This window comes from Neoarius graeffei, chromosome 1, assembly GCF_027579695.1.
Source record: "Neoarius graeffei isolate fNeoGra1 chromosome 1, fNeoGra1.pri, whole genome shotgun sequence".
Taxonomy (NCBI): domain Eukaryota; kingdom Metazoa; phylum Chordata; class Actinopteri; order Siluriformes; family Ariidae; genus Neoarius; species Neoarius graeffei.
The window spans coordinates 80,725,910-80,753,886 of record NC_083569.1 but is presented as its reverse complement, the minus strand read 5'-3'; the positions used below and the strand labels follow the sequence as shown (position 1 = coordinate 80,753,886).

The 27,977-nt window shown below is 42.2% G+C and overlaps 1 protein-coding gene across 1 annotated transcript; it reads right to left on the bottom strand.

Moving 5' to 3' along the window:
• lrp10 (low density lipoprotein receptor-related protein 10) lies at positions 1-27,977 on the bottom strand. The gene is made up of 10 exons (XM_060936735.1): positions 27,892-27,977; positions 27,123-27,328; positions 17,916-17,948; positions 17,382-17,517; positions 16,527-16,717; positions 15,956-16,434; positions 12,233-12,663; positions 3,802-3,996; positions 3,427-3,556; positions 1-2,096 (listed from the first exon to the last, which is right to left on the bottom strand). Exons 2-10 carry the CDS (start codon positions 27,169-27,171, stop codon positions 1,491-1,493), a joined length of 2,250 nt encoding a protein of 749 aa, XP_060792718.1. The 5' UTR covers positions 27,172-27,328; positions 27,892-27,977; the 3' UTR covers positions 1-1,490.

The following is a 27,977-nucleotide window of genomic DNA, read 5'->3' as shown; positions in this document are numbered from 1 at the left end:
TAAAAGTGCAAATGATTTATTCATTGTGGTTTTTCTAGATCTTCCAGCATATATACAATGAAACACATCCTAAGAAAATCATTTTCTTTTTTTTTCCATTCCAAACCAAACCATAAACTTCTATTGCAATCACCACTGGCGAGAAAGATGTTACACAGCTAGCTGCTTCAATACATTCAGTAATAAAGTCAATATCAACATGGCAAAAAGAGGGGAAAAAAAAGATTCATAAGAGCAAGTGCAAAAGATGATTATAGTTATGGCACTCATGTTTCTTTCACTGTTTACTGAGCCAAAAGCTGAACTTAGAAGAAGAAATGTTTTAAATTGGCATTAAAGTAACACGTGAAGTAATTCCGGTTGGTGGTGCGAATAACTGCCTCAGGCACCAAGAAGGATTGTCTCAATTGAGCGACTACTTTCACACAAACACACATACATGTTCTTGCCATGCAATAACCTATACATGGCCTGGGTAAATTTAAAATCAAACTGAGGTGTAAACTTTTGCATGTGTGTGTTTGGCCTTCATGTGTAAGTACATACAGTCACATAGTGTCTAGTGATCTATATAGGAAGCTCTATCAAAGGCACTTCTAAAGAATACATACAGCCATGTGTATAGCAGTATGACACACACACACACAGATGTTAACTAATAGTGAAAAATCATAAGAGGATAGCCTGGATACCGTATTTGTAGCATGGTGCCATATATTTTACCAAAGGTAAGACACAGCAAATACAGTTTCAGTGAGTGTGTTTACATGTACCAAATAATCTGATGATTACAATTAAAAAAAAAATTTTAAAATAGAATGCTGATTAGTATGTTAAGTCATTTCATTTAAAAAAAAATAGCACTGGGTTTGTAGCACAGCTATAAATAGTGGCTGTATTAATTCCAGGAACAAGCTTTTATTTGAAAGCTCATAATGCCGCAAATTTCACATAATGTGCATATCCTTGAAGTGTCTCTCTTTTTAATCAACAGATACAGGATTATTTTCTTAAATCAATTTGTTTCCGAACATGCACAGCTGTTGAAAAACAAATATATCAGCTTAATGGTATACATGCTCTGAATAACAGACTTATGGGCTAAAATCCAGGCACAACTGTCCTCTTTAATCTAATTTATGATACTCTAGTATGCTGTTTGTACAACCACTTGAATATGCTGAAATAAGATAACATCAGGATACCCATGTAAACACACTCATTAACAAAATGAGGCTAAGGAAGATTCTCTGTGCAACATTTTCTTCCATCACACACAATCTGAGTAAGTGCACATCTAAAAAGAACAGAAACGAAAGTCTCTGACATTCATCCAATATTTGATACATGTAAGTCAGGAAAATTAACCTATTCACATGAAATAAGGCACCTTGCCAGCACAAACTGCAGACACGATGCCGCTTACATGCTGAGACCATAATTTAGAGGTGAAAACAGGGAGAAAGACACAAAGTGAAATGCAGTTTATTTCAGGTCAGCATGGGCACATCATCCTCAGAGGTCGTGTCATCAGAAAGAGGGATCAGTAGCACTTCGTCTTCTGAGGAAGAGGAAGAAAAAGACGGGGAAGATGAGAGAGGAAGTGTGGTAGGGGAAGACGAAGGTCTGAAAAGAGAGATGCTTAGCCCCAGGGAATGGAAAAGAGAAGCCAGTGAAGGGCTGCTGGGGGCAACAGCAACAGGTGGGGTCTGAGATGTTTCTGGAACATCAGCTGGTGGAGTTGTGGAAAGTGTTGTAGGAAGAGGCGGAGGTGGTGCTTCTGCTTGTTGTTCTTGCTCGGTTTGTTGGGACAACCCCACTTTTTGTGGCAAAGGCTGATCAGCACTTTCCCTGGGCACCGCAGGGCCTGGAGGACTAGACTGTCTAGTCTCCTGGTCTGTAGGAGCAGCTTCTGTCTGTTGAGTGGTGGAGCTCGTGGTCTGGGTAGATCTAGAAGTTGGTCTGGAAATTAGGCCCCACCTGCGCAAGCGTCGAATCGCTCGGCGGACAAACCGTGGCCTGCGTCTTCGCCGTGGGGAGGAGATGTTGTCCTGTCTGATGAGCTGAAGCAGTCCTCTCAGAGAAAGGGAGGTGGGCTGAGAGAGGGGATTAGAAAAAATAATTAGATTTTTTTTTTTAAATGCAAAAAAAACCAAAACACAAACCAGAAGCAACAAAGTACAGAATATAAATAAACTCAAATTAACAAGGACCAACTAAAAACATTCCATCGTTTATGAGTAAAAGCCTGAAAGTCTATTACTTAAGTGTAGTCTGTTGCCTGAAATTGTGCTTCTGACCCTGTCTTAATGTCACGATAGTCTCATTTCTCATTTCATTCTTAGACAATCACAATTTGGGCCGAATCCCATTTCACCCCTTGGACATACCCCTTGGCCCTTCCCCTCCATTTTGCGCGTTCACGTGAAGGGGTAGGGGTATCCCAATCCCAGTTAACGCGGAGGGGTAGGGGAAGGGGTAGGGCTTCTGTACCCCTCCAAACGGAGATTTTCCTGGAGCTGACTCCGAACGAAGGGGTTTGAGTGATTTCCCACAATGCCATGCGGATTTCAGCGAGATTTCATGCGGATTTCAGAAAGATGGCGGTTCCCGTGGCGAAAGATTGTCATAAATGTATTTTCTCCATTATTTACGTGTTTTAAGTTGTTATCCAGAGGAAACACGCCGCTTGATTCGCTTTCGAGCTGAGAATGAGCAGCGATTTCTGAAATCCAAGCTGCTGCTAAAAAGCTTTGGGAGTGAGTATTGTTTTCGGTTGCTTGACTGCGTACGTTTTGTTCTGTTATTCTCGCTTTTATTGTTTACATGAGTGTTCTGACACCTCATTCTGTCGGATGTGGTGCACGAAGCGCCAAAGATATCCCATTCAGTGGTGTTAGTTAACAAATCACACCCTGCCAGCAGAGATTTCTGGTTCTGCCTCTGGCTCTGACTGTAGCGGCTGGTCGCAGCCAGTGACGCATTTGGTCGCGTTTTGCTAACGTAAACGCTGACGGAGGTACGCGATGACGTATGCGATCGTTGAAGGGCTATCCCAATATGTAGGGGTTGAATTTCAAGCCCTATCCCTTGTAGCTCAGTTTCAAGGGGAAGGGCCAAGGGGAAGGGGGAGGGGAAGGGGGAGGGGTAGAAATTAGAATTGGGATTGGGCCTCGGACTTGTTAAAATCAGCAGCAAAGGATTTCGCCTTTCAAAACACTTGAAAAGGTAGTCATGTTTGAGGAAATCGATGATAAAGTCACTGGACAGGACAATGAAGAAGCCCATGTAATGAATACAAATTTAAAAAAATGTATATATGTATTTAAATGGACCATTATTGAACCATCTGAAGTGTTTTAGAATCTGTTGCATATCCTGCAAACTGGAAATATTTCATAGACACTTTTTTTTGTTTGTTTTTACCTCATTGGGGTTCTCAGTAGGGAAATCCTCTACTGGAGGAATAATTCCCTGAGCAATCAGCTGACCATAGGAGGGCGGAGCTTGTTGCTGGATAAACTCTGCCTCTTGGCGACTGATTGGAGCAAATAAGCTAAAGTGGGGGAGGGAAGAAAAAATTATACAGATGTTACAATGAGCAAGTCATCTTAATTAAGCATTTTCTGTCTATGACTAGCTTTTTGCTGTTGGAACACAGTTACCATAAAATAAAACAAAATATATGACAGCTTGCCTGCGACCCTGTAGAACAGGTAAAGCGTCTAGAGATAATGAGATGAGATATTTATATGAAAAAATTAAAGAAAAAATAAGAAGCTACTTGAAAGTGGGGCTCACCTGTATTCTCGAGTGCGAAGTGAGTACAGTTTGCAGGTGCAACCCATTGCAATGACCAGCAACAGACCACACACCAGGCTGCCGACCGTCGCTGCAGTGATGACTTTTCGAGGCAGAGTCACGGTGCAGTTTAGTTCATCAGTGCCATCCTTACAATCCACCTGTCCATCACAGCGCCAGCTCTCAAACACACACCTGCAGCACCACAAAGCTGGAGTATGAGACTCGTATACAAAAACACTTCTACAGCACCAGAATTCATACAAGGATGCTACGCTCAAACTAACCTACAGTGAGGCTTGAAAGTTTGTGAACCCTTTAGAATTTTTTATATTTCTGCATAAATATGACTGTGGCCACCCACACCTGAATCTCGCTACAGTGGTGCCGTGACCTGGATGAGTGCAGAAGGGAACAGCCCATGGAGTCCTCGCCGTTCAAGGACCTCATCCATGCCCTCGCCACAGCCCAGCAGAACCAGCACCAAGCGCTGGTCACCCTCCGGAAGGAGCAAGAACAACGGTTCGAAGCCTTGGTGCTGGCCCAACAGGAAGACCGCCAGGCATTCCGGCACCTGCTCGTGTCGGTGGGGCCCACGACCGCCACCGGAGTGGACCCTCCCCACCTCACCCTAACAAAGATAGGTCCGCACAATGACCCAGAAGCCTTCCTCGTGCTCTTCGAGCAGGCAGCGGAGGCGTGGGGTTGGCCGGCGGACCAGCGCACCTCCTCCCCCTGCTGACGGGTGAGGCGCAGCTGGCCGCGCTGCAGCTCCCCACCGACAGCCGGCTCGTGTATGCGGACCTACGGAGAGCCATCCTCCAGCATGCTGGCTGCTCCCCAGAGCAACAGCAGCAGCGCTTCCACTCGCTGCGCTTGGAGGAGGTCGGCCGGCCGTTCGCGTTCGGGCAGCAACTCCGGGACACCTGCCGGCGGTGGCTGAGGGCAGACGACCGTGACGCTGAGGGAGTGATCGACCTGGTGACACTGGAACAATTCATTCATTCATCGCACGACTTCCAGAAGGTCCGACGGAGTGGGTCCAGTGTCATCGCCCGACCTCACTGGACCAGGCAATCGAGCTGGGAGAGGACCACATGGCGGTGGTTCCAACGGCAGGAAGGCATGCCTCCTCTTCTCCTCTCTCCTCCTCTCCCTCTGCTTCCCATCCTCGCCCCACTCCCCCACCGCAGGGGCCGGCTCCCCCCCAGCCAGCCCGGCGCACCCGCGGTGTCCTACCATTCCCCCCATTTGTCTGTGTCTCCTCCCCCTCAGCTGAGTGACGTCCGTAACACTGGTGCAGAGGGAGAGCCTGGGCCGGTGTGCTGGCACTGCGGAGAGCTGGGACATCTCCAACATCAGTGCTCCGCGATGGAGGTGGGCGCGGTGGTCCGGGTCCCCGACGCGCCAGAAACCACTCTCGCTCGGGCCGGAGTGTATCGAATACCGGTAAGTGTCCAAGGGGATACATATCAGGCTTTGGTGGATTCCGGCTGTAACCAGACCTTAATCCACCAAAGCCTGGTGCAAGGTGACACGGGCGCAGATAGAGGGGGGGACGGGGGGGATTCGTCCCACCCAGATTTAAATTCACCTCGTTCGGTCCCCCCCCCCACACACACACACTTATAGGGAGGAAAAAACGTCTATGCTGTCTTTCTTTGCATAAGGCAAACCTCACGGAAAAATCAAAAGACTAATTACCATTCGGTTTATTGAGGTGCACAGCAGTACATACATAGTTGCAACTGCGCAGACTGCACAGGTTGCGAGCTCGAGCTTGGTTACTATGGTTACCCACAACAAGTTTGACAGGCATATCGGGGACAGCTCCTCCTAGTTCAGGACCCCAACACGGCATGATGAAGGGTGCCAAAAGGCAGAAAACGATTGCATCGTTTTTTCAAAAAAAAAAAAAACGACTAAGTAAACTGTGCCTTACTTTATCATATCACCTTGCAATTTTTTGATAGTCTGTTCAAAGTAATGTCGTAGTGAAAGTAAAATCGTACGGAGTAGAGATGCCTTTCTGGTAGCCTCTTTCTTTCGGTGGTAGCCTGTACATACAGTGCTCAGAAGGCAGTTTTAATGTTTAATCTGGCGTTCCCTGCCATAATTTCAGCGAGCATATTGTTTCATAAGGAAACTTTGCGAAGAGTTGTTGACTGACTGCCGCTCACGCAACACACAGGCATAGTTAGAAAGTCAGGATGCACTGGTTTACACTTTACACACACACACACACACACACACACACACACACACACACACACACACACACACACAGCCCAGCCTCTCGCTATGTTTAACAGTTGGAACTTAGCGGTTTTAAAACTAGTTTTGCAATTTCTGTGTGTGATGATAATGTGTAAACTTTGGATTTCCATAGGCTATGTTAAAATGTTATCATTGTCCTGGCCTGCAGGTAGTTCCTGGTGATGGCAGTGAGGGAGGTGAAATAACATGTATACACACTACCGTTCAAAAGTTTGGGGTCACCCAGACAATTTTGTGTTTTCCACGAAAAGTCACACTTTTATTTCCCACCATAAGTTGTAAAATGAATAGAAAATATAGTCAAGACATTTTTCTGGCCATTTTGAGCATTTAATCGACCCCACAAATGTGATGCTCCAGAAACTCAATCTGCTCAAAGGAAGGTCAGTTTTATAGCTTCTCTAAAGAGCTCAACTGTTTTCAGCTGTGCTAACATGATTGTACAAGGGTTTTCTAATCATCCATTAGCCTTCTGAGGCAATGAGCAAACACATTGTACCATTAGAACACTGGAGTGAGAGTTGCTGGAAATGAGCCTCTATACACCTATGGAGATATTGCACCAAAAACCAGACATTTGCAGCTAGAATAGTCATTTACCACATTAGCAATGTATAGAGTGCATTTCTGATTAGTTTAAAGTGATCTTCATTGAAAAGAACAGTGCTTTTCTTTCAAAAATAAGGACATTTCAAAGTGCCCCCAAACTTTTGAACGGTAGTGTGTGTGTGTGTGTGTGTGTGTGTGTATATTAGTGCTGTCAAGCGATTAAAATATTTAATCGTGATTAATGTCACGACAGTCATAGTTAACTCGTGATTATTCGCAATTTAATCGCACATTTTTGTCACATAAAAAACCATTCTAATTCTCTTATCAGCATAAAAAAGTGCATGGGCTTGCTTTGTACCAATGTTTTGTTTTTTTTTATTGCAAAGCATAACACGTCTTGACACAACCACTGCAAAGTGAAACCTAAGCCGAGCACCGGCGCGGGGCTAGCAAGAGAACCATGAGTGAAATGATCTACTGTTGAATTATCCATCTTTTTTTTTTTAATCTCCGTGTTCGTTGATAAATATTGCATTGAATCTGATCTTTACTGTTTCAGCTCACTTAACACATTTTGTACTTTTACACTTTCTGCCTGTTGATGCGTCGCGCTGTCCAATCAGAGGCGGCCAAATTTGCATATTACAGTAAGGATTTCTGGGATAGCATTGAGTTTACAGTTCAGAGGGATCTGGCTTCTTTAGACGCTGTCTTCTTAAAACTGAATAAATATTTAAAAAGAGCCAAATGAGCCAGTCTTTTGAACGGCTCTTTTCAAAGAACGGATCACAAAGATGCGGATCCCATCAAAGAGCCATAAATCCCAGCTCTACTAGCGCGCCCTGCCCGTGCTGGTTCTTTGGGGGAGGAGGGCAGAGGACTCTGGCTGTGCGGGGCGTGGCATTACAGTCTAGCTGCTATCGGTTTTCTAAGCAAAGTCGCTGTTCCAAGTTCCTGGCAGTTTCAAAAGCTTATGAAAAACCTACATCATGTCACAGAGCGTTAATCTCGCGATAAAAAGCTGTCAAAAATGTCGCGTTATTAACGCGTTAACTTGACTCAATTTTAACGGCGATAATTTTATCGCGAGATTAACGCTCTGTGACATGATGTAGGTTTTTCATAAGCTTTTGAAACTGCCAGGAACTTGGAACAGAGACTTTGCTTAGAAAAACGATAGCAGCTAGACTGTAATGCCACGCCCCGCACAGCCAGAGTCCTCTGCCCTCCCCCGAAGAGCCACGGTGCTCGGCTTAGGTTTCGTTTTCCCATCGGCGGATCCAGCCCGACTTTGCAGTGGCTGTGACAAGACGTGTTATGCTCTGCAATTTAAAAAAAATAAATAAATAAAAAAAAAAAAACTTTGGTACAACCAGTGTTCGAACTATGCCGATATTTTCGGGGGGTCCCTTTTTTCCCTTGGGGGGGGTGCTTGCGCTTGTCTCAGAGCGCGGATCTCCATCGCGCGCTCACTTCGGATATGCAAATGCTTCCCGTTACACACGATTGCTATGTCAAACATCATTTTGCCAATATTTTAGAGACTCCCCAACATTTCCCAAATCATGTTTTCAAGGGATCTCATGTCTGTTTCAGGGGATCTCGGATCCCCCGAGTACCCCCGTAGTTCGAACGGTGAGCAAGCCCATTCACTTTTTTATGCTGATAAGAGAATTACAATGGTTTTTCATGTGACAAAAATGTGCGATTAATCGCGAGTTAACTATGACAGTCGCGACATTAATCGCGATTAAATATTTAAATTGCTTGACAGCACTAATATATATATGTATACATACATACACACACACATATATACACACACACCTATATATATACACATACATACACACACACACACACACACACACACAATATTTTATATATATATACACATACAAAATGGAATCATTTGCTGACAGCTCAGTCCCCCCCAGTTCAAAAATCCTATCTGCGCCTCTGCAAGGTGAGGCATTGAGGAGAGCACAAATGATGAAGGTGTTGTGTGCATGGGGATGTTTACAACTACCCTTTAGTGTCTGTCCACATTCTATTTCGAGGGGAAAAACATAGTGTAAAGGCGGCGGTTAACCCTCGTCTCACCCACTCGCTAATTTTGGGGACTGATTGGCCGGGGTTTAAGGAATTAATGACGCACATAGTGAAGAGTGGGTCCTGCCGTAATTCAGCTAGAGAAAGCCCCGGAGTAGCATTGGCAGGAGGAGCTGTCACAGAGCCGTCTACGTCAGCACCGCGTCAGGGCGATATGCGGAGTGAGGAGCACCCTGCCCCTCCTCCCTCTCTCGGGGATTCCCTTGGGGATTTCCCGTTAGAGCAGTCTCGAGACGGGACTCTGCGGCATGCATTTGACCAAGCGAGAGTAATTGATGGTCAAATTCTCCAGCCAAATGTGACGCCGGCCTTCCCCCACTTTGCTATTATTAAGGATAGGCTATACTGAGTGACCAGTGGTGTAGCCAGGATTTTTTTACATGGGGTGGCCAAAGGGGGGCCAAGGATATATAAGGGGTGGCCATGCTGTGACTAAATAAAGGGGGGGAGGGGGGTTCCAGGGGTCCTTACCCAGGAAATTTTGAATTAGCTAGATTTGATTTCCTGTATTTTGATGTATCTGGTGGCATATCTGGTGCCTAACTCGTGAACAAAATCTGAGCCAAGAGGTCAGAAATTAATGTATTAATTTATTTATGTAACATAAAGCATCTGCAAAATAAAGAAACCATCCAACTTGTTTACTCTAGTTAAGCATCAGGATTTTAACGATCACTACTAAAATGCAAAAGTAAAAACTAAAAGATCACCTGTCCCAGGCATCTGGGAAGTAGTAAGGATATTAGTCAGGCTTGAATAAAGAGTGATTTGCTCAGGAAAAGGAAAATACCTGTATACTTAACTCATACATACAACATGTGATATTGTCCATTGTAAGTACTGTACAAACAATGTGTTGAGTTACAAAATGTGTGCGCGCGAGAGAGAGTGAGAGAAAGTGTTACACTGATCTAACATGACATAGATGAGGTGTCGTGCATGAGTGGTGTGTGCGCGTGTGTGAGAGAGAGGGGGAAAGTATGTGCACTGCATGTAGATATAGATGAGCTGTAGTATACGAATTGTGTGCGTTTGAGAAGATATGTTACATGTAAATACAAAAATGAAGTGCATAAGTTGTGTGTGTTATATGTGAATATAGAAATGTAGTGCATGGGTGGTGTGTGGGTGTGTGTTCAGAGTGTATGAGTGGTGTGTGTGTTATGTGAATATAGAAATGTAGTGCATGGGTGGTGTGTGGGTGTGTGTTCAGAATGCATGAGTGGTGTGTGTGTGTTGAGAGTGCACTAGTGTTGTGTATACCAGTGAGTGTGTTACATGTAAATATAGAAATGTAGTGCATCATGCATGAGTGGTGTGTGTGCGTGTGTGTGTGTGTGTGTGAGAGAGAGAGAGAGAGAGAGAGAGAGAGGGTGCGTTTTGAGAGTACATGAGTTGTATCTTATAGTGAGTGAAAGACAGTCAGTGTGTGTTAAGAGATTGAAGTGTGTATTCATATATATGAGAGAGAGAGAGAGAGAGAGAGAGAGAGAGAGAGAGAGAGAGAGTGTGTGTGAGTGTTAGGACAGTGCATGAGTGTTACATTTAAATATAAAAATTTAGTGCATGAGTTGTGTGTCTGTGTTGAGAGTGTATGAATGTTACATGTAATTATAGAAATGTAGTGCACAAATATACCTTTTAAAACTTTTATAACTTACCTCCCAAATTAATCGCACGTTCACGTAGTTCGTAGGTTGTTGTGTTGTCGGACTAGAGCATGACTATCTGATACCACCACCGACACGACAACCTGCTCATCCACCTGCTACTTGAACGCGCGAAATGTGCGCGCGCTACGGTAATATGCATCCCTGCAGAAACCAAATAGGCGGAACAAAAATCCAGCGGGCGGAGCTAACATTTCGTGGGACATATCGGTTTTATAAATGTTATTGTCCAGCCCTGGGGTGGCCAGGGCTGGGCCACGGCATGCCCTGGCGGGGCCACGGCGTGCCCTGGGGGGGCCACGCCCCCCGGCCACCCCTTAGCTCTGCCCCTGCGAGTGACGCAGGACACTCAAACTGGCGAAAAGATAACACAGCTGTTAATTCCAAAGAGCCGCCGGGAATTCATATTCCAGGCGGCTCACTTTAATCCCATGGCCGGACACTTGGGGCAGGATAAGACACTAGCCCAAATAATGGACCGGTTCTATTGGCCAGGGATTCGCGGGAATGTCCATCAGTGGTGGGAACCTTATCCCATCTGTGAAACATGTTGGTGGTAGTATCATGGTTTGGGCCTGTTTTACTGCATCTGGGCCAGGACGGCTTGCCATCATTGACGGAACAATGAATTCTGAATTATACCAGCAAATTCTAAAGGAAAATGTCAGCACATCTGTCCATGAACACAATCTCAAGAGAAGGTGGGTCATGCAGCAAGACAACAACCCTAAGCACACAAGTAATTCTACCAAAGAATAGTTAAAGAAGAATAAAGTTAATGTTTTGGAATGGCCAAGTCAAAGTCCTGACCTTAATCCAATGGAAATGTTGTGGAAGGACCTGAAGTGAGCAGTTCATGTGAGGAAACCCACCAACATCCCAGAGTTGAAGCTGTTCTGTACGGAGGAATGGGCTAAAATTCCTCCAAGCCGGTGTGCAGGACTGATCAACAGTTACCGCAAACATTTAGTTGCAGTTATTGCTGCACAAGGGGGTCACACCAGATACTGAAAGCAAAGGTTCACATACTTTTGCCACTCACAGATATGTAATATTGGATCATTTTCCTCAATAAATAAATGACCAACTATATTATTTTTGTCTCATTTCTTTAACTGGGTTCTACTTATCTTCTTTTAGGACTTGTGTGAAAATATGATGTTTTAGGTCATATTTATGCAGAAATATAGAAAATTCTAAAGGGTTCACAAAGTTTCAAGCACCATTGTACACATCTGCAACTTGAAATAAATGGTAAATGAACATGTTCATGCACCGTAATCAGAATAAACCCCATTTATTCCCAGTTGTTCATATATTTGATAAGACTTTACCCAGAAATCAATGAAAACCAATGAAAATTAATTCATAACACAACCACTCGTTTTGTGCTTCCATTTGTTCTATGCAGAACATTGAAAATGGATGTTTTGCATGCTGTTTTTATTTCCTTGACAGTCAAAGCTGTTTAAACTGATTAAACAGCAGTGGGCTTAGAGAAGCTGTAGTAAATGCTGGTATGTGCTACAGATCAATTTGTGCACAGGAATGTAGTGAAAAGTGGTAGGGGTAGATTGGAAAACTTCTTTGTGCTAAATTGTTTTTAACAAGGTTTTAACCTGTGCATATTCTTAGACCTTGACCTTTTAATGAGGAGACGTTGTCTAAAGATGCATTTCTGTTAGGTGTGTGCCAAATCCTGTAAACGCAAATTTGCTTTTACCTCTGCATTTTTTTGTGAATAATCTCTAGTCATAAAAAGATTAAGTCTAAACAAGTCAAAGAGCCTGACGAAAGCAGCTGTTCACACATACACACACCTGTCACTATCGCAGTGGAATGTACCAGGCCGACACACTTTGCAGTCTTTCTCGTCACTCCCATCAGCGCAGTTCAGCTGGTAGTTGCATCTCTCTTTGCTGGAATAACAGGCAGGCCGGCCAACAATGTGCACCGCTCTCTGCAGTGTCGGTGTCCCACAGGGGAAGTACCCGGCAGGGCACCCGCCACAGCCATCCTCATCCAGGCCTGTCTCTTCACAGTCCCAGTGACCATCACAGCGCTGCTTGGGTGTGTAGCAACCACCCTCCGAACCCTTGCAAAGACCTTCCCAGGGCAGGCAGTAATCAGCAATGCGATATGTGGCGTTGAAGCCCCGCCCCACTGAGGCCTCCGGTGCACGATAGGTTAACGACAGCAGACCAGTACCGGACTCCACCTCCACTGTTTTGTAATTGGATGTATATGTGACCTGAAATAAAAGAAAAATGAGAAGATTTAAAAAACAAATAAATAAAATACACTGTTCTGTGTGACTAAAAAAAGAAATTAACACCTCATTCAAACAAAAAACAGATAAATTTTGTTGTAACCCCATTTCCCTGCACTAGTCTCCCCGATCACATAACAGCTACTAAGCTGATAGGATAAAGTCTATCACACCTTTTCTGAAGTCAGCCCAATCTTTTCAAACTGACGCTCATACAGAGTCAAGGGACAGCTGAACAAACCAGGAAGAGATGCTGCCTGCATACATGTGAGCTCACAGATGCAAACAATTGGGTAAGGCAGCTGGGCCATAGAAGGTTCACGCTGCACGCTGCATGCTGCACGCTACACGTTCACGTGAAGAACCGGACCCTGGGCCATTAAACTTCATGCTTGGATGTTCACGTGTTGCGTCTGTTCTACTTTGACCGAGTAACCAACAATATGGACTCTTCGGATGACGACGATTGCCTCATTCTGCTTTTACTGAGACAGAGGAAGAGAAAAAGGAACAGAATTTGGAGCCGAGAACACTTCCTTCTGAGAGAAACCCGTGGTGAATTTCACCGAACATTCTATAATCTGCTTGACAATCCCGATGAAGAACTATTTTTCAATTATACCATTCAATTATATTTTTTCTGAAGTTTTCCCCTGAAAGCATAGAGTTATCTCCCTAGACCCGTTCTGATTGGCTGGCGCGGCGGTGACCGCATGCATTGACTGGAATTTCCATCTTCACGCCTAGAAAAAAAAGTGTGCATGTTCATTTCTCGCTTCACGCGTGAAGTGTGCAGCGTGCAACGTGAACGCCGTTCTATGGCCCAGAGCAAGTCATGCTACGTTTGTCCACTTTTCTTTACACGCGTGTAGCGTGCAGCATGCAGCGTGAACCTTCTATGGCCCAGCTGCCTAATAGCAATCTCACTGAGAGACAAGTCAATGAATTTGTTCCTTATTTACTACACAGGGTGTCTGAAAAGTCAGGATCCAATGACAGTAAAGCCACATATACTTAAATTTGTATTTATTATTTACAACATACGCTCTACATGTTCACCCTTACATATTTTTGCAGATTTTGCTCAACATATTTCAGACTGATATATTTGCTCTATACATTCCCATTGCTTGCTGACTTCTCAGACACCCTGTATCTTGCATCATTTGGGGTAACTGTTGTCCGAATTCAATGCAGGGCTTTTCCCAAAGCACGGATACATGGCGCTCCGCTGTGCTGTGCGAAGTCAGCGCCACGCTGTCAGTTGCACACCAAATAAATAAATAGACAGATAGATAAATAAATCATACCATAATTTGAACAATGCAGAGTACTTTCCACACCTAAATATCTCCTATTCCCCTCTGAAAATAAGTAATAACTGTAGAAATGGGAAGACATTGTAAAATATAGGTCTAGACTATCCTGGTACTCAACCCATAAGTGAAAACTAGACAGGGACACTCTAACGAGTGCAAACCCCGCCTTTTCCCTATTAAAATACATTGGGCGAAAATTTCGAAGTTCTGCCATGACCTTGACCTTTGACCTCCAAAATTTAATGGTTTCCTTCCTGGGTGATTGGCAACACGTACAAAATTTGGTCCAAATCGATCCATTGGTTCTTGAGATATCTTGCAGACACACAGACAGACAGACAGACAGACAGACAGACAGATACACACACACACACAGACTGATGCAGGTGAAAATAATAACCCCTCTGACTACTGTCGGCAGGGTTAATAAAAGGTTTCACTGCGTGCACTGACTGCCATTCGCAACCAGACATAAAACCACATTCTAGGTGCTGGTTGCTAGATGGCGCTGTTGCAGGATTTGACCTCAATTCTGTTCCAGGCATCCTGGAATTGGAAAATGAAGAGGCGTGCTACAAAGTGTTTTCATTTCAAATCTAATTTTACCTTTTAAACTTTGCCCCTTGCATATTTGACAAGGTATAAAACAGATGTTGAACTGTGCATAAATCAGCCCGAGATGCCACCAGAATGCACCATTTGAAGTCTCTAATTTCAAAATTTTCCAGAGGATCATGCTCCCAGAGCCCCTTAGCAGCCTTCAGGGCCCTCCGGGCCAGGGCTCCGCATCAGTAGCACTGCTATGATATTTTTTTCTGGGGAACGCACTGCAATGGACATTATATTTCCTGGATAGGGAACTATATTATTCCTTACAGTGCACCTTAAATCCAGGGTGCAAGCGATGTACTGATCTACTTCTGCATGACCACAATGCATTTCTTTCAGTTCCAAACTTAGCGGTCAGGATGGATACTGGAGCAGCTTAACAACAGGTACTTTTTAATGGTGTATTTAATGCAAAACTAATAATTTTAAGATTTCTGTACTTTTGTAGTTTCGCGTTACTAGTTAATCTGTAATATCTTAAATTGTTTATGTAACAAGTCATAATGAAGCGTATCCAAGGCACTCGTTAATAAGCAGTGTGTGAATTTTGTGAGTTATACAGAAGTGTACAGTACATAGTACATATCGAACAATGAAGGCACACCGTGTTGGAGTTCTAACCACCCAGATGTCTGTGGTATACTAGGCCATGGGAAGGGGGGGCAAATTTCCTGGAGGAGGAAGCCGGAGGTGAGCGTGTGGCGTTGGAGAGTCTCCAAGCTTGGATTACCGCGTCTGTTCTCGTGGGAATATTTTTTTTTTACCCACTAGACTGTTGGATTACGGCAAGTTTTGGAACATATTTCTCTGGACGCATCAACTGGCGAGGTTGCGCTTTCTTCTTTTAATTATTGGAAGCGGCGTCTTGTCAGACTAGGAGCGCATCCCTCCGTGGCGCGGGAGTTTCCCTTTTCGTTTGGGATCTATATTACAATTGGACTGGATTACCCTAAACCTTGACTTTGGGACTAATAGGGAATCGAACTCAAGGGACATTTTAGGTTTTTTTTGTGTGGGTTTCATTCTGTTTAAAAGCGGCGGCTTTCCCCGCACTTCCTGATTTAAGCAGCCTGAGCGGCCGACGTTTGTGTTTGAATTATAACTTCACAAAGTTTACTTGTTGCCTCCAGTATGTTTTTTCATTAAGATATTTACCTTATTTGATTTATAATGTGATGAAACTTGGGCATTACTGACGAACTTTGATCGCAAGCAATTTATATGTTACGCACTGATAGTAGGCCAGCGCGAATTAACATTACCGCAGCCCGCTTTAGATCCGCCCATGACTTAAATAGCGTGTAACTATTTTACCTAGAATCAAGGGAGGATTGTTACATACTCACAGTTGTAAGGACATTGCCACCCCTGGCAGGCTGGTCTGTGATGATAAGGATGTCCTTAAGGCCAAGTTCCAGCTGCTGCAGCTCCAGCTTGAGAGGCCGTGAGTCCTGTGGGTCCACTGACCACACACACTCTATTGCTGCCCCACTCAGCACAGGAGGCACAAACGAGCCATAAAAGGTCCTCAGATACCCCCCACAGGGCCCACCCTGGGCTGGAGAGGAGCGTTCAGGTGCCTCATGCAGCGGATGTCCCATGTCTATGTTAGAGTTAACAGCTGAGCTTGCTAGGATCTCAGTTGGGAATGGTGAGGGCTCACTGACCAGGTGAGGTTGGGGTTCCACAGGGTTACAGTCTTCCTCGTCCGAGCCGAGCTCGTCACCCTCCCCGAGGCACTCCACCTGGCCATTACAGCGCCAGGACATGGGAAGACAGCGCTCAGTGTAACACTCAAACTCATCAGGCAAACAGAGACCAGTGTCTGGACAGAGAAATACAACAATATGCTGATATTGCCATTAACCTGCATGCTGGAAGAAATAATACTATCATACACAATGGTATCTGAGTTACCTTTAATGTACGACAGGCGGAACCCTGAAACCGAGTAGAAGTGGGGGACAAAGTGGTGCGTCACTGTAATGTTTCCCTCATGGAACTCCATCGGCTTAGGCAGCTGGTATCCACAGAGTGATATGGGCTGGCCTGTAGCGGTTGTCAGGCTTAGCCAGCTCCAGTGACATCTAATGAAAAACTCTGAGAAACTTAAAAAAAAAAAAAAAAAAGAGGAAAGAATGAGGAGTTTGGACTTCAAAAGATATTTAAAAACAAAACAAATTTAAAAAAGACAGATGTTAGTCGGTAGATTGACTATTCTATATTACCCCGTTGGTGTGAATGACTGTGTGTATGACGCCCAGGGATAAACTGGGTTTCCTGTCTAGGATACATCCATATTTTAATGCATCGTCACCAGTTTAAGAGAAATACTTCTAATAGTCAAGTAAAGAAAACTATGAATCCTGAAAACCAGCTTCAGGTTTTGTTCCTCTTTGATTGCATAGCATTTTTAATTTCCCTCATCTTAAAGGAAAGCACCAGCTTCAGCAGTCACTAATCACAGGCATCATGACATAATGTAGGTGGATTCTCTAATGTGACCTGGAGAGATGAAAGTATTTACACCTGCAAAACATGTGGATGAAATGTGCCTCAGATTTCCTTGCTATCTTGTTTGATAAACCCTCTCTGAATATAATCCTGATATGTACGGAATGAAAGGATCGACTAATTAGTTCATGAACTCAACATCAGCCACTCTTTCTCTTCCTCATTGTGAGGTTGTAAATAATGTCGTCTTTCTGTCAACACCTTTTAAAATTTGCATCAAGTTGATGATGCATATGAAATGTCTGTATCTCACCATACCTGAGAACCACACGCTCTCCCACTGGGGAAGTGATTACCCAGGTGCAGTTCACAGGGCCAGGAGGGCCATGGTGGGTGGAACCATGAATTTCTCCTTTTCTTGCTTGTAGTATTTTTGCTGATTTGAAACAATGTGCTGCAATAAAGCATAATGGCAAGAGCATCGTAACCAGTTATTTCACATCTGTTCCACCAGCTAAACACTATGAAATCAACAACAAAACAGACTTACTGTCTGGGATATAAAATCAGCCTATCAGTATGCATAAAGCAGCAGATCACATTTACTTTATTTAATCTTTCCCATAAGAGGAAGTCCATGTCATGTGGTTGGACTTTCCCCCCCAGTGAATATTACAGACACAAGACACAAAGGTAACAACACAGTAAATACTACCATAAACAGTCACAGGAGTAGAAATCATTGTATAAAACAAACGATGAGTCAGCTGTCCAGAACAGTTTTAACCAAATCAAGAACGGTACATGACGTCCCAATGGTATGACTTTTAGCAATGAAATCTTCTCACTCACCTGAACTGGAAGCCAGCTCCAGCCTGCAGTGAACTGGAAGGAGATAAAATCAACTTGGATATCAGATTAAGAATTAAAATAGTCATTGAGATTATTGAATATAAAAGATGGCTACAGAACATCATGCACCAAATGAAAATGGATGAGCAACTCTACTTCTTTATATCAAATAAGTCAGTTATCAAACACAACAATCGTAGGTATTCAATACTATTTAAATGTAATAATGAGCTGAAAGTTCTTTACTCCAGTGGTTCCAATGTCTAGTCCTGGAGTATCCCTGTCGTTCATATTCTACTCTAACACACTTGAGACTATTAATCAGCCACTTGCATAGAAATCTTTATAAACAACATATGATCTTCAGTGGCATCCAGCATTTGGTTTGTAATAAAATTCTGAGTTGAGTTTTATAGTTTCAATTTCTTTCACGGACATCATGTTCTACTTTCACTTAGAATAGAAGAAGAATGCCTTTATTGTCACTGCACAAATGTACAATGAAATTTAGTTCATCACAGGAGAGCAAAGCCGCTGCATACGTACGCGCCGCCATTCTTGGGCACTTCAGCCCAAGGCCATCCTATGTTAACCTAACTGCATGGTCTTTGAACTGTGGGGGAAACCGGAGCACCCGGAGGAAACCCATGCAGACATGGGGAGAACATGCAAACTCCACACAGAAAGGCCCCCGTTGGCCGCTGGGCTCAAACCCAGAACCTTCTTGCTGTGAGGCGACAGCGCTAACCACTACACCACCGTGCTTCAGTTAATGGTTTCCTGTAATAATCCACATTGCTGTTTGCAGCCTACCTAGGGCTGTGCGATATATCGAATATACTCGATATATCGCCGAAAATTCTGTGTGCGATACATCAAATTATTATATCGCAACTATCGAGTATTTTATGGTCATCTTCCGACTTGCGTTCGTTTCGTGTTTATTGTGCTTGTTTAAAACATTTCCCGGTGGTTTTCTCCCTGTCCCTCAGGCAGTAACATGAGAGGCTGCCTAAGGGTAAAGAAAACAATAACGTCACGCACTCGCCAACCAATCCCGGGCGACATCTCGGTGCTGAAAGGAACTTCCGGGAAGATTTTCTAGTTTCGGTTGTGTTGCTGGATTGGGCGGTTTTAAGTGCGTTTTGGAGGGTTTTGAACATATTTTGGGATGGAAAACGTCAGCAGTATCTGGCAACACTGCCAGCGCGAAGATTTCCTGGTTCCGGTTTACAGCGCTGACTCAGTTCGTGCAATCGCTGGTGTTGCGTAGGCTACCGTGTAAGCTCTGTCAATTTCAGCGACACATTAAAAATGGAAGCGGACGAATTGGTTCCTAAAAGAAGTAGTAAGGGGTCAGTCATCTGGCATTTTTTTGGATATCGTGAGGAGGACGTGGAACAGCAAATGCCAGTTTGTAAAGTGTGCAAAAAAAACCTGTCATCACGAAACGCAGCAGCCGGAATTATACACATCTGAGAGGCAGAGCCAGAAAACATTCAGTTCAAAAGTGTGCAAAGAGAAAAATGATGTTTTGCAGATCTCTCTCTTCTCTCCCTCAATCTCTCTCTCTATTGTGAATGTTCCAGTGGTTCTCAGTAGTCAGGTTAATAGCTTGGAGATCTATTTTTCAAATAATTTAATGAATGAGCACTTTTCTTATTTAGGCTAAATGTCTTTCTCAGTGTTGAGCTTGCACTTTATTGGTTTGAGCTCTGAGCAGCTCTGTACTGTGTTGCCCCTTTGTTGCAATTTTCAAGATTGTTTTTGCAGTTTGTGCCACATCTTTGTTGAATAAAAATAGTCTTATTTCAATTCAATTGTGATTAATCACCAACATGACAATTTAAAATGTGTTGTTGAAAACCACCTGTAAAGTTAACCAAGAATGTTATTTAATCTGCAGGGATTGTAGTGAAAACAGTAAAGAGTAAAAGTTAGATTTCATGGGGTCCTTTAGAGGAGATTTAAATATATCGAGATATATATCGTATATCGTGAAATGGAGAAAATGTATCGGGATATTCATTTTTTCCCATATCGCACAGCCCTAGGCCTACCTAAAGACAGTGACATAGCAGAGCTTTAATCTTTTAGTCCAGCTCTCTCAGCTTCTCGTCTGTACACTCAGCTCAAACAGATCAGCTTCCAAGGCTTCAAATATCATACTAGTACCGGTGTCAGTGACATTGTGCTCGTCATCTCATAGATCATTAACTAGTCGAGTCAAATAGCAAACTAGTTGTGGCTAGCCATGGCCTGAATGAAAGAGAAACAGCCTTGGGCCCAAAGGGTCACTGGTTCAATTCCTGGGACTGGCAAGAAAAAATATGAATTGAGTGAAAGAACAGCACTTTCCCCTCCCTCTGGATCATGGCTGAAGTGCCCTTGAGCAAGGCACCCGACCCCCAACTGCTCCCTGGACGCTGTAGTATAGAGAGTGTGCACGTGACGTCACGTGATATTTGTTTATCTGCCATCTTGGCTGCGCATAGAACTTAGACGAACCCGTTCTAATTATCAAGTGTGTGGGAGCAGATCTTTCGAGAATGGTTATATCTTGTTCAGCATTTGGTTGTACCAACAGACAGGGCCAAAAGGAGGGCCTGTCATTTTATAGATTCCCCGCAGACGAGGAGAGACGCGCAAAATGGGTGTGTGAAGAGAAAACTGGTACCCCAGTTCTACCAGCCGAATTTGTAGTGAACACTTCATATCAGGTAGGTGTAATCTTCTAATTCAATACTCCTAGTACATCTGTTAAGTTGATTTTCGGATTGAATGATAACTGCATAGTCGGTGATTTGTGATTTTTTTTTTTCAGACAAAAACATACATATTTACAACCCTGTCATCATCTGGAACTGAGTTTAGATTTCGAACATTCTTACGATAAAACATCCTGCATAGTCTCTTTATGATAAATGTCTTAATGCCACTTACCCGTGAGGTTATCAAGTAGACATTCTTCTTCGGAACCTTCCAGAGGTATAGTTGGGATATCCATCCCACAACAAAATATTTATAAGCTTCCAGGCTCTTGTAAGCTTTGAGGGCTTTGCCAGTGTAACACGATTCACGATTAACAAGAAAATTGTAAATGTCGTGGTAGGCCAGATCGGGCAAATCGCCAGCACCGCAGCTCCGAATTTCCCTGAACAAGGATTGCGGCAAGTTGTACGGATCTGCAATCCCCAACCTGGAACACTTTTCCACGTAACGCTGCCTCACGTCACCTTCAAGATGCTGAACAAACTTAGACAAGTTATCGCGCGATGTAGATGGGGTATTTTCCGAATTTTCTTGGGGATTACTCCCTGGATCCATTACGCTCGCGCAAGGTAAACAATCCTGAAGCCGTCCAATATGGCGGAGTAAACACGGACAGGTCACGTGACTGCACATCCTCTATAGCTGCCTACTGCTCTGGGTATGTGTTCACTGCTTCAGATGGGTTAAACACGGAGGAGGAACTTTGTTGTGTTTGAGTACATGTGACAAAATAAAGGCTTCGAGTCTCTGACGTTAACTCAGCAGAACTACTTCATGTAGGTGCACAGTATGCTGGAACTTCGAGTCTGTTTTCCATCTCCGCTAGATTTCTAATTAACATGAAATTCAACATCATTGGAAAATAGTGAGTGTGTGTGAGCCAACAACAAAACCTGACCGATATTACGCATATTTGAGATTGTTGAGAATTTTTCTCCTGTTAAGCACCATTGTAACTGCACTAGTAATGTACAGTGATGTCAACACTGCAAACACACAAAACAAAACCTTCTTTCAGGAATAACAAAAGTACAGAAACAACTGATAAATTAGTACCAGGACCACCAAACACATCACGAAGGCGTATATATATTAAAAAAGAATAATAATTAATTAATTATATATATATATATATATATATATATATATATATATATATATATGAGTGATTCCATGCTTATGGGTACTGAAATGGGGACATGAACTTATTCACCTAAAACCATTTCTTTTTTTACCATCAGGTCGCAAAACATGTAATCTTTAATGAATGATATGTTAAAAGATAACTTTAATTTTCTGAGATGTAATAAAAACATATTTATATGCCAAAGTCAAGCCTATGAGTTCCAAAATGATGTCTGTTACATTCCTTCTGTTACGATTGTCCATCTCGCGTCTGTTACAAATTAATTACAATCTAGCTATATACCATGTTAATCTTATTGAAAGAATGTGTATGTTTATTCTACTACACATGTTTATTAATTATATTTGCTAAAACATCACCTTCCTATGTTTCAAAAAGTAATTCTACATTGTTAAAATTGAGAATATATATGTCCACAACACTTCTGTTACGTTCTGACTTTGGCATATAAATATGTTTTTATTACATCTCAGAAAATTAAAGTTATCTTTTAACATATCATTCATTAAATATTACATGTTTTGTGACCTGATGGTAAAAAAAAGAAATGGTTTTAGGTGAATTTTTAAAAATAAGTTCATGTCCCCATTTCAGTACCCACAAGCGTGGAATCATTCATATAATTTTTTTTGAGGGTGGAGTTAACATGCCCTTCCTGAGTCAGCGTGAAGAAGAAGCCTTTATTTATCACACGTTCAAGCACAGTGAAATTCATCCTCTGCATTTAACCCATCTGAAGCAGTGAGCACATACATGCACACACAAGTGAGCACACACACATACCCAGAGCAGTGGACAGCTATGCTACAGCACCCGGGGAGCAGTTGGGGGTTAAGTGCCTTGCTCAAGGGCACTTCAGACCAGTGTTGTTTTTGGCAGCCATTTTTGATTTAGTTTTAGTCTTATGGATGAAATGCTTATTAGTTTTAGTCACATTTTAGTCAATTCCATCCTTGATAGTTTTGGTCTTGTTTTAGTCGACGAAAACTAAAAAAGGGTTTTAGTCCAGTTTTAGTCATTCATTTTAGTCGAAAAAATAATTACTTTAAAACATTAAATTAGGCCAATACAGAGAGAGGAAACTGTAATCAAGGTTGACAGGTTGTGCATAACATACTCTCAAAACAGTGTCTCAAAACAAACTTGTTTCACTTGAACGTAAAAAGTATGTCAAATATTTGGGTTTAATAATCGATGGCAATCTTTCTTGGAAGCCTCATACTGATTTTATTTGCAACAAAATAAGCAAGGTTGTCGGCCTTTTGGCCAAGCTTAGACATTTTATTCCACTACATACCCTTATGACATTATATCGCTCTCTGAGTCAACCTTATTTAACATATGGTCTTAGTTCTTGGGGACAGGCTTGTAAAACTCAAAGTATTAATCCTACAAAAACGAGCTTTAAGATTAATCCATTTTTTAAATTCATTTTTTATTGAGGGTTACATTAAATATCCATAGATAACATACACATGGCCCTCAAAAAAATAACTAGCAAAGATAAAATTAACACTATCAAAAAAGTAAATAAAATTAAAATATTCTATCTATTTAAAAACAATTCTAAGAGTGACACAATTCTAAAAAAATGATGTCATACTCAGCCTTCGGCTGAACTCGATGGGCGATTTACACAACTTCATGTCGCGCGGTAGACTGTTCCACAATTTCGCCGCACTAAACCTAAATGATTTCTGAGCAAATGATTGTCTGCATTTTGGGAGAATTACATTGAGCAATTCCAGCGTTATGGACGTGACACTTGAACTCAAAATGGCAACAAATGACCCAGTGCATGTTTTATTGTCTCCCAGTATTTAAACAGGTGTTGCATATTTTAAGGCTGTACCATACTGGAGAAGTGATAGAACAAGAACAATTCCCATAGTACATCTAGGGCATGCCAGAAAATGCCAATAAAAGATGCGTTATGGATGTGACAGAAAAAGTATCACTTTTCTTGGGTGACTGTACATTTTTATCAAACTCTGAAATTGTAAACCTAATGTCGAAATAGAGATATCCATTTGATAGAGGGGTCCAAGGTGAATATTAAAAAATCTTTGTTTAAAATATTTTGTATTTCATGCAGAGTTTCGGAAGGAAAAGTCAGCGTTATGGATGTGACGAAATTCCGTTATGGACGTGACGATTACAGCTACTGTTCCTGGTGTTCTTTTGATGAATCTGGTTATAAACTTTGAACTTTTCGCTGATGTAACCAGGCGCCTGACCGTTCAAGGCTTTGAACACCAACTTCACTTTAGCGCGTGCGACTTTTTCTTTAAAAGGGACGATATTCAGCTCATCAAATAGGGCCTTCGATGGTGCATCCCATTGAGCATCCAGAATAATCCGCGCAGCTCGCTTTTGTAGACGTAGCATGGTGTCACTGATACTCACTGAAGAATCTCCCCACACTACCGCACCATAGTCCATAACAGGCTGGATCACAGCATTATAATAACTAATTCTTGCTCTTTTATTTAGAAATTTTCTTGTCCGCTTTAACAAACCCAGTCTCTTGGATATCTTTGCAGCCGTTTTCTCGGAATGATTTTGTTGATAGAGAAAGTGCCCTTCCATTGTTTTCCAAAACAAATATTTTACTAGTAAATCTTTTCTATGAATGTATTTCTAAATTAATGTATGACGTTGTTAATCAAAGTGCACCCTCAAACATTTGTAAATTATTTTCTTCTATTTCTAGTATCCATTCTTATAAACACTAGGTCATCTTACTCCAAGAACTTACATACTCAGTATTCTCGTACGAATCTACAAAAGAACTCATTTTCCCTTGTTGGTGTTAGGGTATGGAACCAGATTCCAACTTCTATAAGATCTTCATCTAAATTGTCGTTCAAGAAAAAAGTCAGACACCACCTTTTTTCTGATTTAAGTAGATATGGATATGATGTTGACATCTCCAAATTCTTTCTACATAACTTTATTTCTATATATAATTAAGAGCTATATATATTTATTTATCTTAGTTTTAACTTGAAATATTATTTAATACCATGCATGAATTATTATTATCAGGATGACAAGTATACCTCTCTCTATATATATTTTTTTCAATGTTATTGAATGATACATTACTGTACCTTTATATCGAATAACAAGTATTGTCTCCTCTTTTTCTTTTTGTTACCAAATAGTTGTTAATTTGTTGAGTATGTTTTATCTTTTTCATACATATTTAAGTATTATATTAATTCATATACATTTTTTTTTTCTTTGTAAACATGGGTCTGCTTTGATTAGCAGTGTGCTATTTGCAGACTCGTGTAGTCTATTATATATGTTTATATGTAATTGAAATAGAAGATTGATTGATTGACTGAAGTGCGCATGCTCTCTACATAAACACTGTCTAGTGCAGACATCCCAAGTCTCCCGGAAGTTCCGGGAGTCTCCCGCATATTGATAGTGGCTCCCTAATGCTCGCAAATTGGATAATATCTCCCGGAATCTAGAGCAAAAGGGTGCGCGCGAAACATTAATGTCTGCATCACGCATATGACGGAGTCCCCCCCCACTGATGGGAAAAAAGTCATGCATCACAACACCTTCCTGAAATGAGTTTGGATGTCTGTAAACCAATCAGGATGCTCTTTATCTAGCACGCGCTACATGAACAGGCACACACGCAGACTCTCTCGCTCTCCCTCGCGCACTCCGTCATATGCGCGATGCAGACATTAATGTTTCGCGTGCACGCTCTTGCTCGCGCCGTTGGAGGAAACGGCATGCATTTTGATAGTCCTATAGCCAACCCACTAACATTTTCGTCTCGTCAACGAAAACAGATACGTCTCGTCATATTTTCATGATCAGTTATGTTTAGCTCGTCACTGTCTCATTTTAGTCATGAAAAAAAGGTGCGTTAACGAAATCATTTCGTCATCGTTAATGAAAACAACACTGCTTCAGACATGATATGGAGAGAGGGGAAAGTGCTGTTCATTCACTCAACGTCCCTCACATTTTTCCTGCCGGTCCTGGGACTCGAACCTGCGACCCTTTTGGCCCAAGGCTACGTCTCGAAACCTTCAGGACATGACTGCCCCCTGTGGGTGTATCTGAGCAGGGACAACACTAAACTAATGGACCTATTAGACTTAAGCCCCGTCTACACGATCATACATTTGTCCATGGACATCGTCATACAAATGTATGATGTTTATGGACAAATGTATAATCGTGTGGACAGTTTTCCCAACAAACTTGAACAACGTCATACTTGCATGACGTTGTATGATGTTGTTCAAATTTCCAACAAATGTTCACAACATCTTACAACATTTTGGGTCATCCACCAATCAGATGGTTAATTCGGGTCATGTGATCTACACTGCCTGTCATGTGACATACAAAATGTATGATCGTATGGACAGAAATCCACAACATGATCATACAAACTTGAACATCATCATACATTTGTATGATGTTTTGGACAAATGTATGATCGTGTAGACGGGGCTTTAGACAATCTTTGTCATTCAGTATGCAACAAGTGTACACAGAACAAAATTTCATTGCAATTTGGCTCAGCACAGAATTCAACATGAAGTGTATTAAATTAAATTATGCAGCAGCAAAAATATGATAAAGTGCAATAAAGTTAACGAAATCATTTCGTCATCGTTAACGAAAACAACACTGCTTCAGACATGATATGGAGAGAGGGGAAAGTGCTGTTCATTCACTCAAAGCCCCTCACGTTTTTCCTGCCGGTCCTGGGACTCGAACCTGCGACCCTTTTGGCCCAAGGCTACTTCTCGAAACCTTCAGGACATGAGGTATATGAATGAACAGCACTTTCCCCTCTCTCCATATCATGTCTGAAGCAGTGTTGTTTTCGTTAACGATGACGAAATGATTTCGTTAACTTTATTGCACTTTATCATATTTTTGCTGCTGCATAATTTAATTTAATACACTTCATGTTGAATTCTGTGCTGAGCCAAATTGCAATTCCACAGGTATAAAGTGACCTGTGGAATTAGGAAATGTTCAAGTTATAAATAGAAGTTTAGAGTTTGGGTTTGGAGTTCAGCAGTCTGGTGACCTGGGGGAAAAAGCTGTTACAGAACCTGGTGGTCCTGCACCGAATACTGCGGAACCTCTTTCCAGAGGCCAGAGGGGAGAACAGTCCATAGTGAGGGGTCACTGATGAGGTTTCTGGCTCGAGACATGCAGCGCCATGGTGCTACAATCTATGCTATACTATACTATACAAGCAATACTGTGTTTAAGAATGAAAAATGCAGCCTCACCTGTTAAAAATAAAAGGCTAAAAAGCCACAGCTTGTAGGGGGTATCCATGTTGATTTTCTTCCCACAGAGATCTAAAATTTTTCTATCTACTGAAAAGTATAAATAAATCACTCTCCATGGTATAAATACTTCATGTCAACAGATCCATGGCTTCTCCAGTGCACAGGATATCAGTGATCAGAAGCCTGGTGTGTGATGGTTTTATCTGTAAATGAGAAACATGAAGAATCACTCAGCTGGAACAGAACGATCTGCTTCCTAACCTGTTGTCTGAAGTGTCTTTTTAACCGGATAAAGACAGGATATACACTACAGCGACGGCAGAAAGGCTCACACAAACACAATCGTCAACAGTTTCCCGTGTTGCTTCCTGTCCTAGCCATGACGTCACGCTTGCGTTTTTGTTTCGACGCAAACATTTAACCTTAACAGTGAAACAGCCCGGAAGTACCTTCACAAACATTAAAATACTCCGTCAGATTAAAAAAAAAAACCGCAGTCAGTCGAAAAGACAGTCCGCGTCTCACTAGTCCTCAAATATCAAAGTTTCCTTTAAGCCAAAGGAACAGCTCTTTTAATTTATATCACACTTTCGATTTTGCTAGCCAGAGAAGCTAATGCTAACCCACAGCTGCCTGCTCTCTTTACTTTGCGTCCTGTCTTTCTTCAGCAGACCATTATTTAAACAAACATCCCGTTATAATCATTTTTACCAATAACTAATTCGGTTTATATACGTTGTCCAACACGCCAACACAGTCATCATACCTTTTCTCGATCTTATTCTTCTAACTGTTGACATTCGCGTTTCACCACTTCCGTATTAGTCCTATTACATCGATACTGCCACCTAC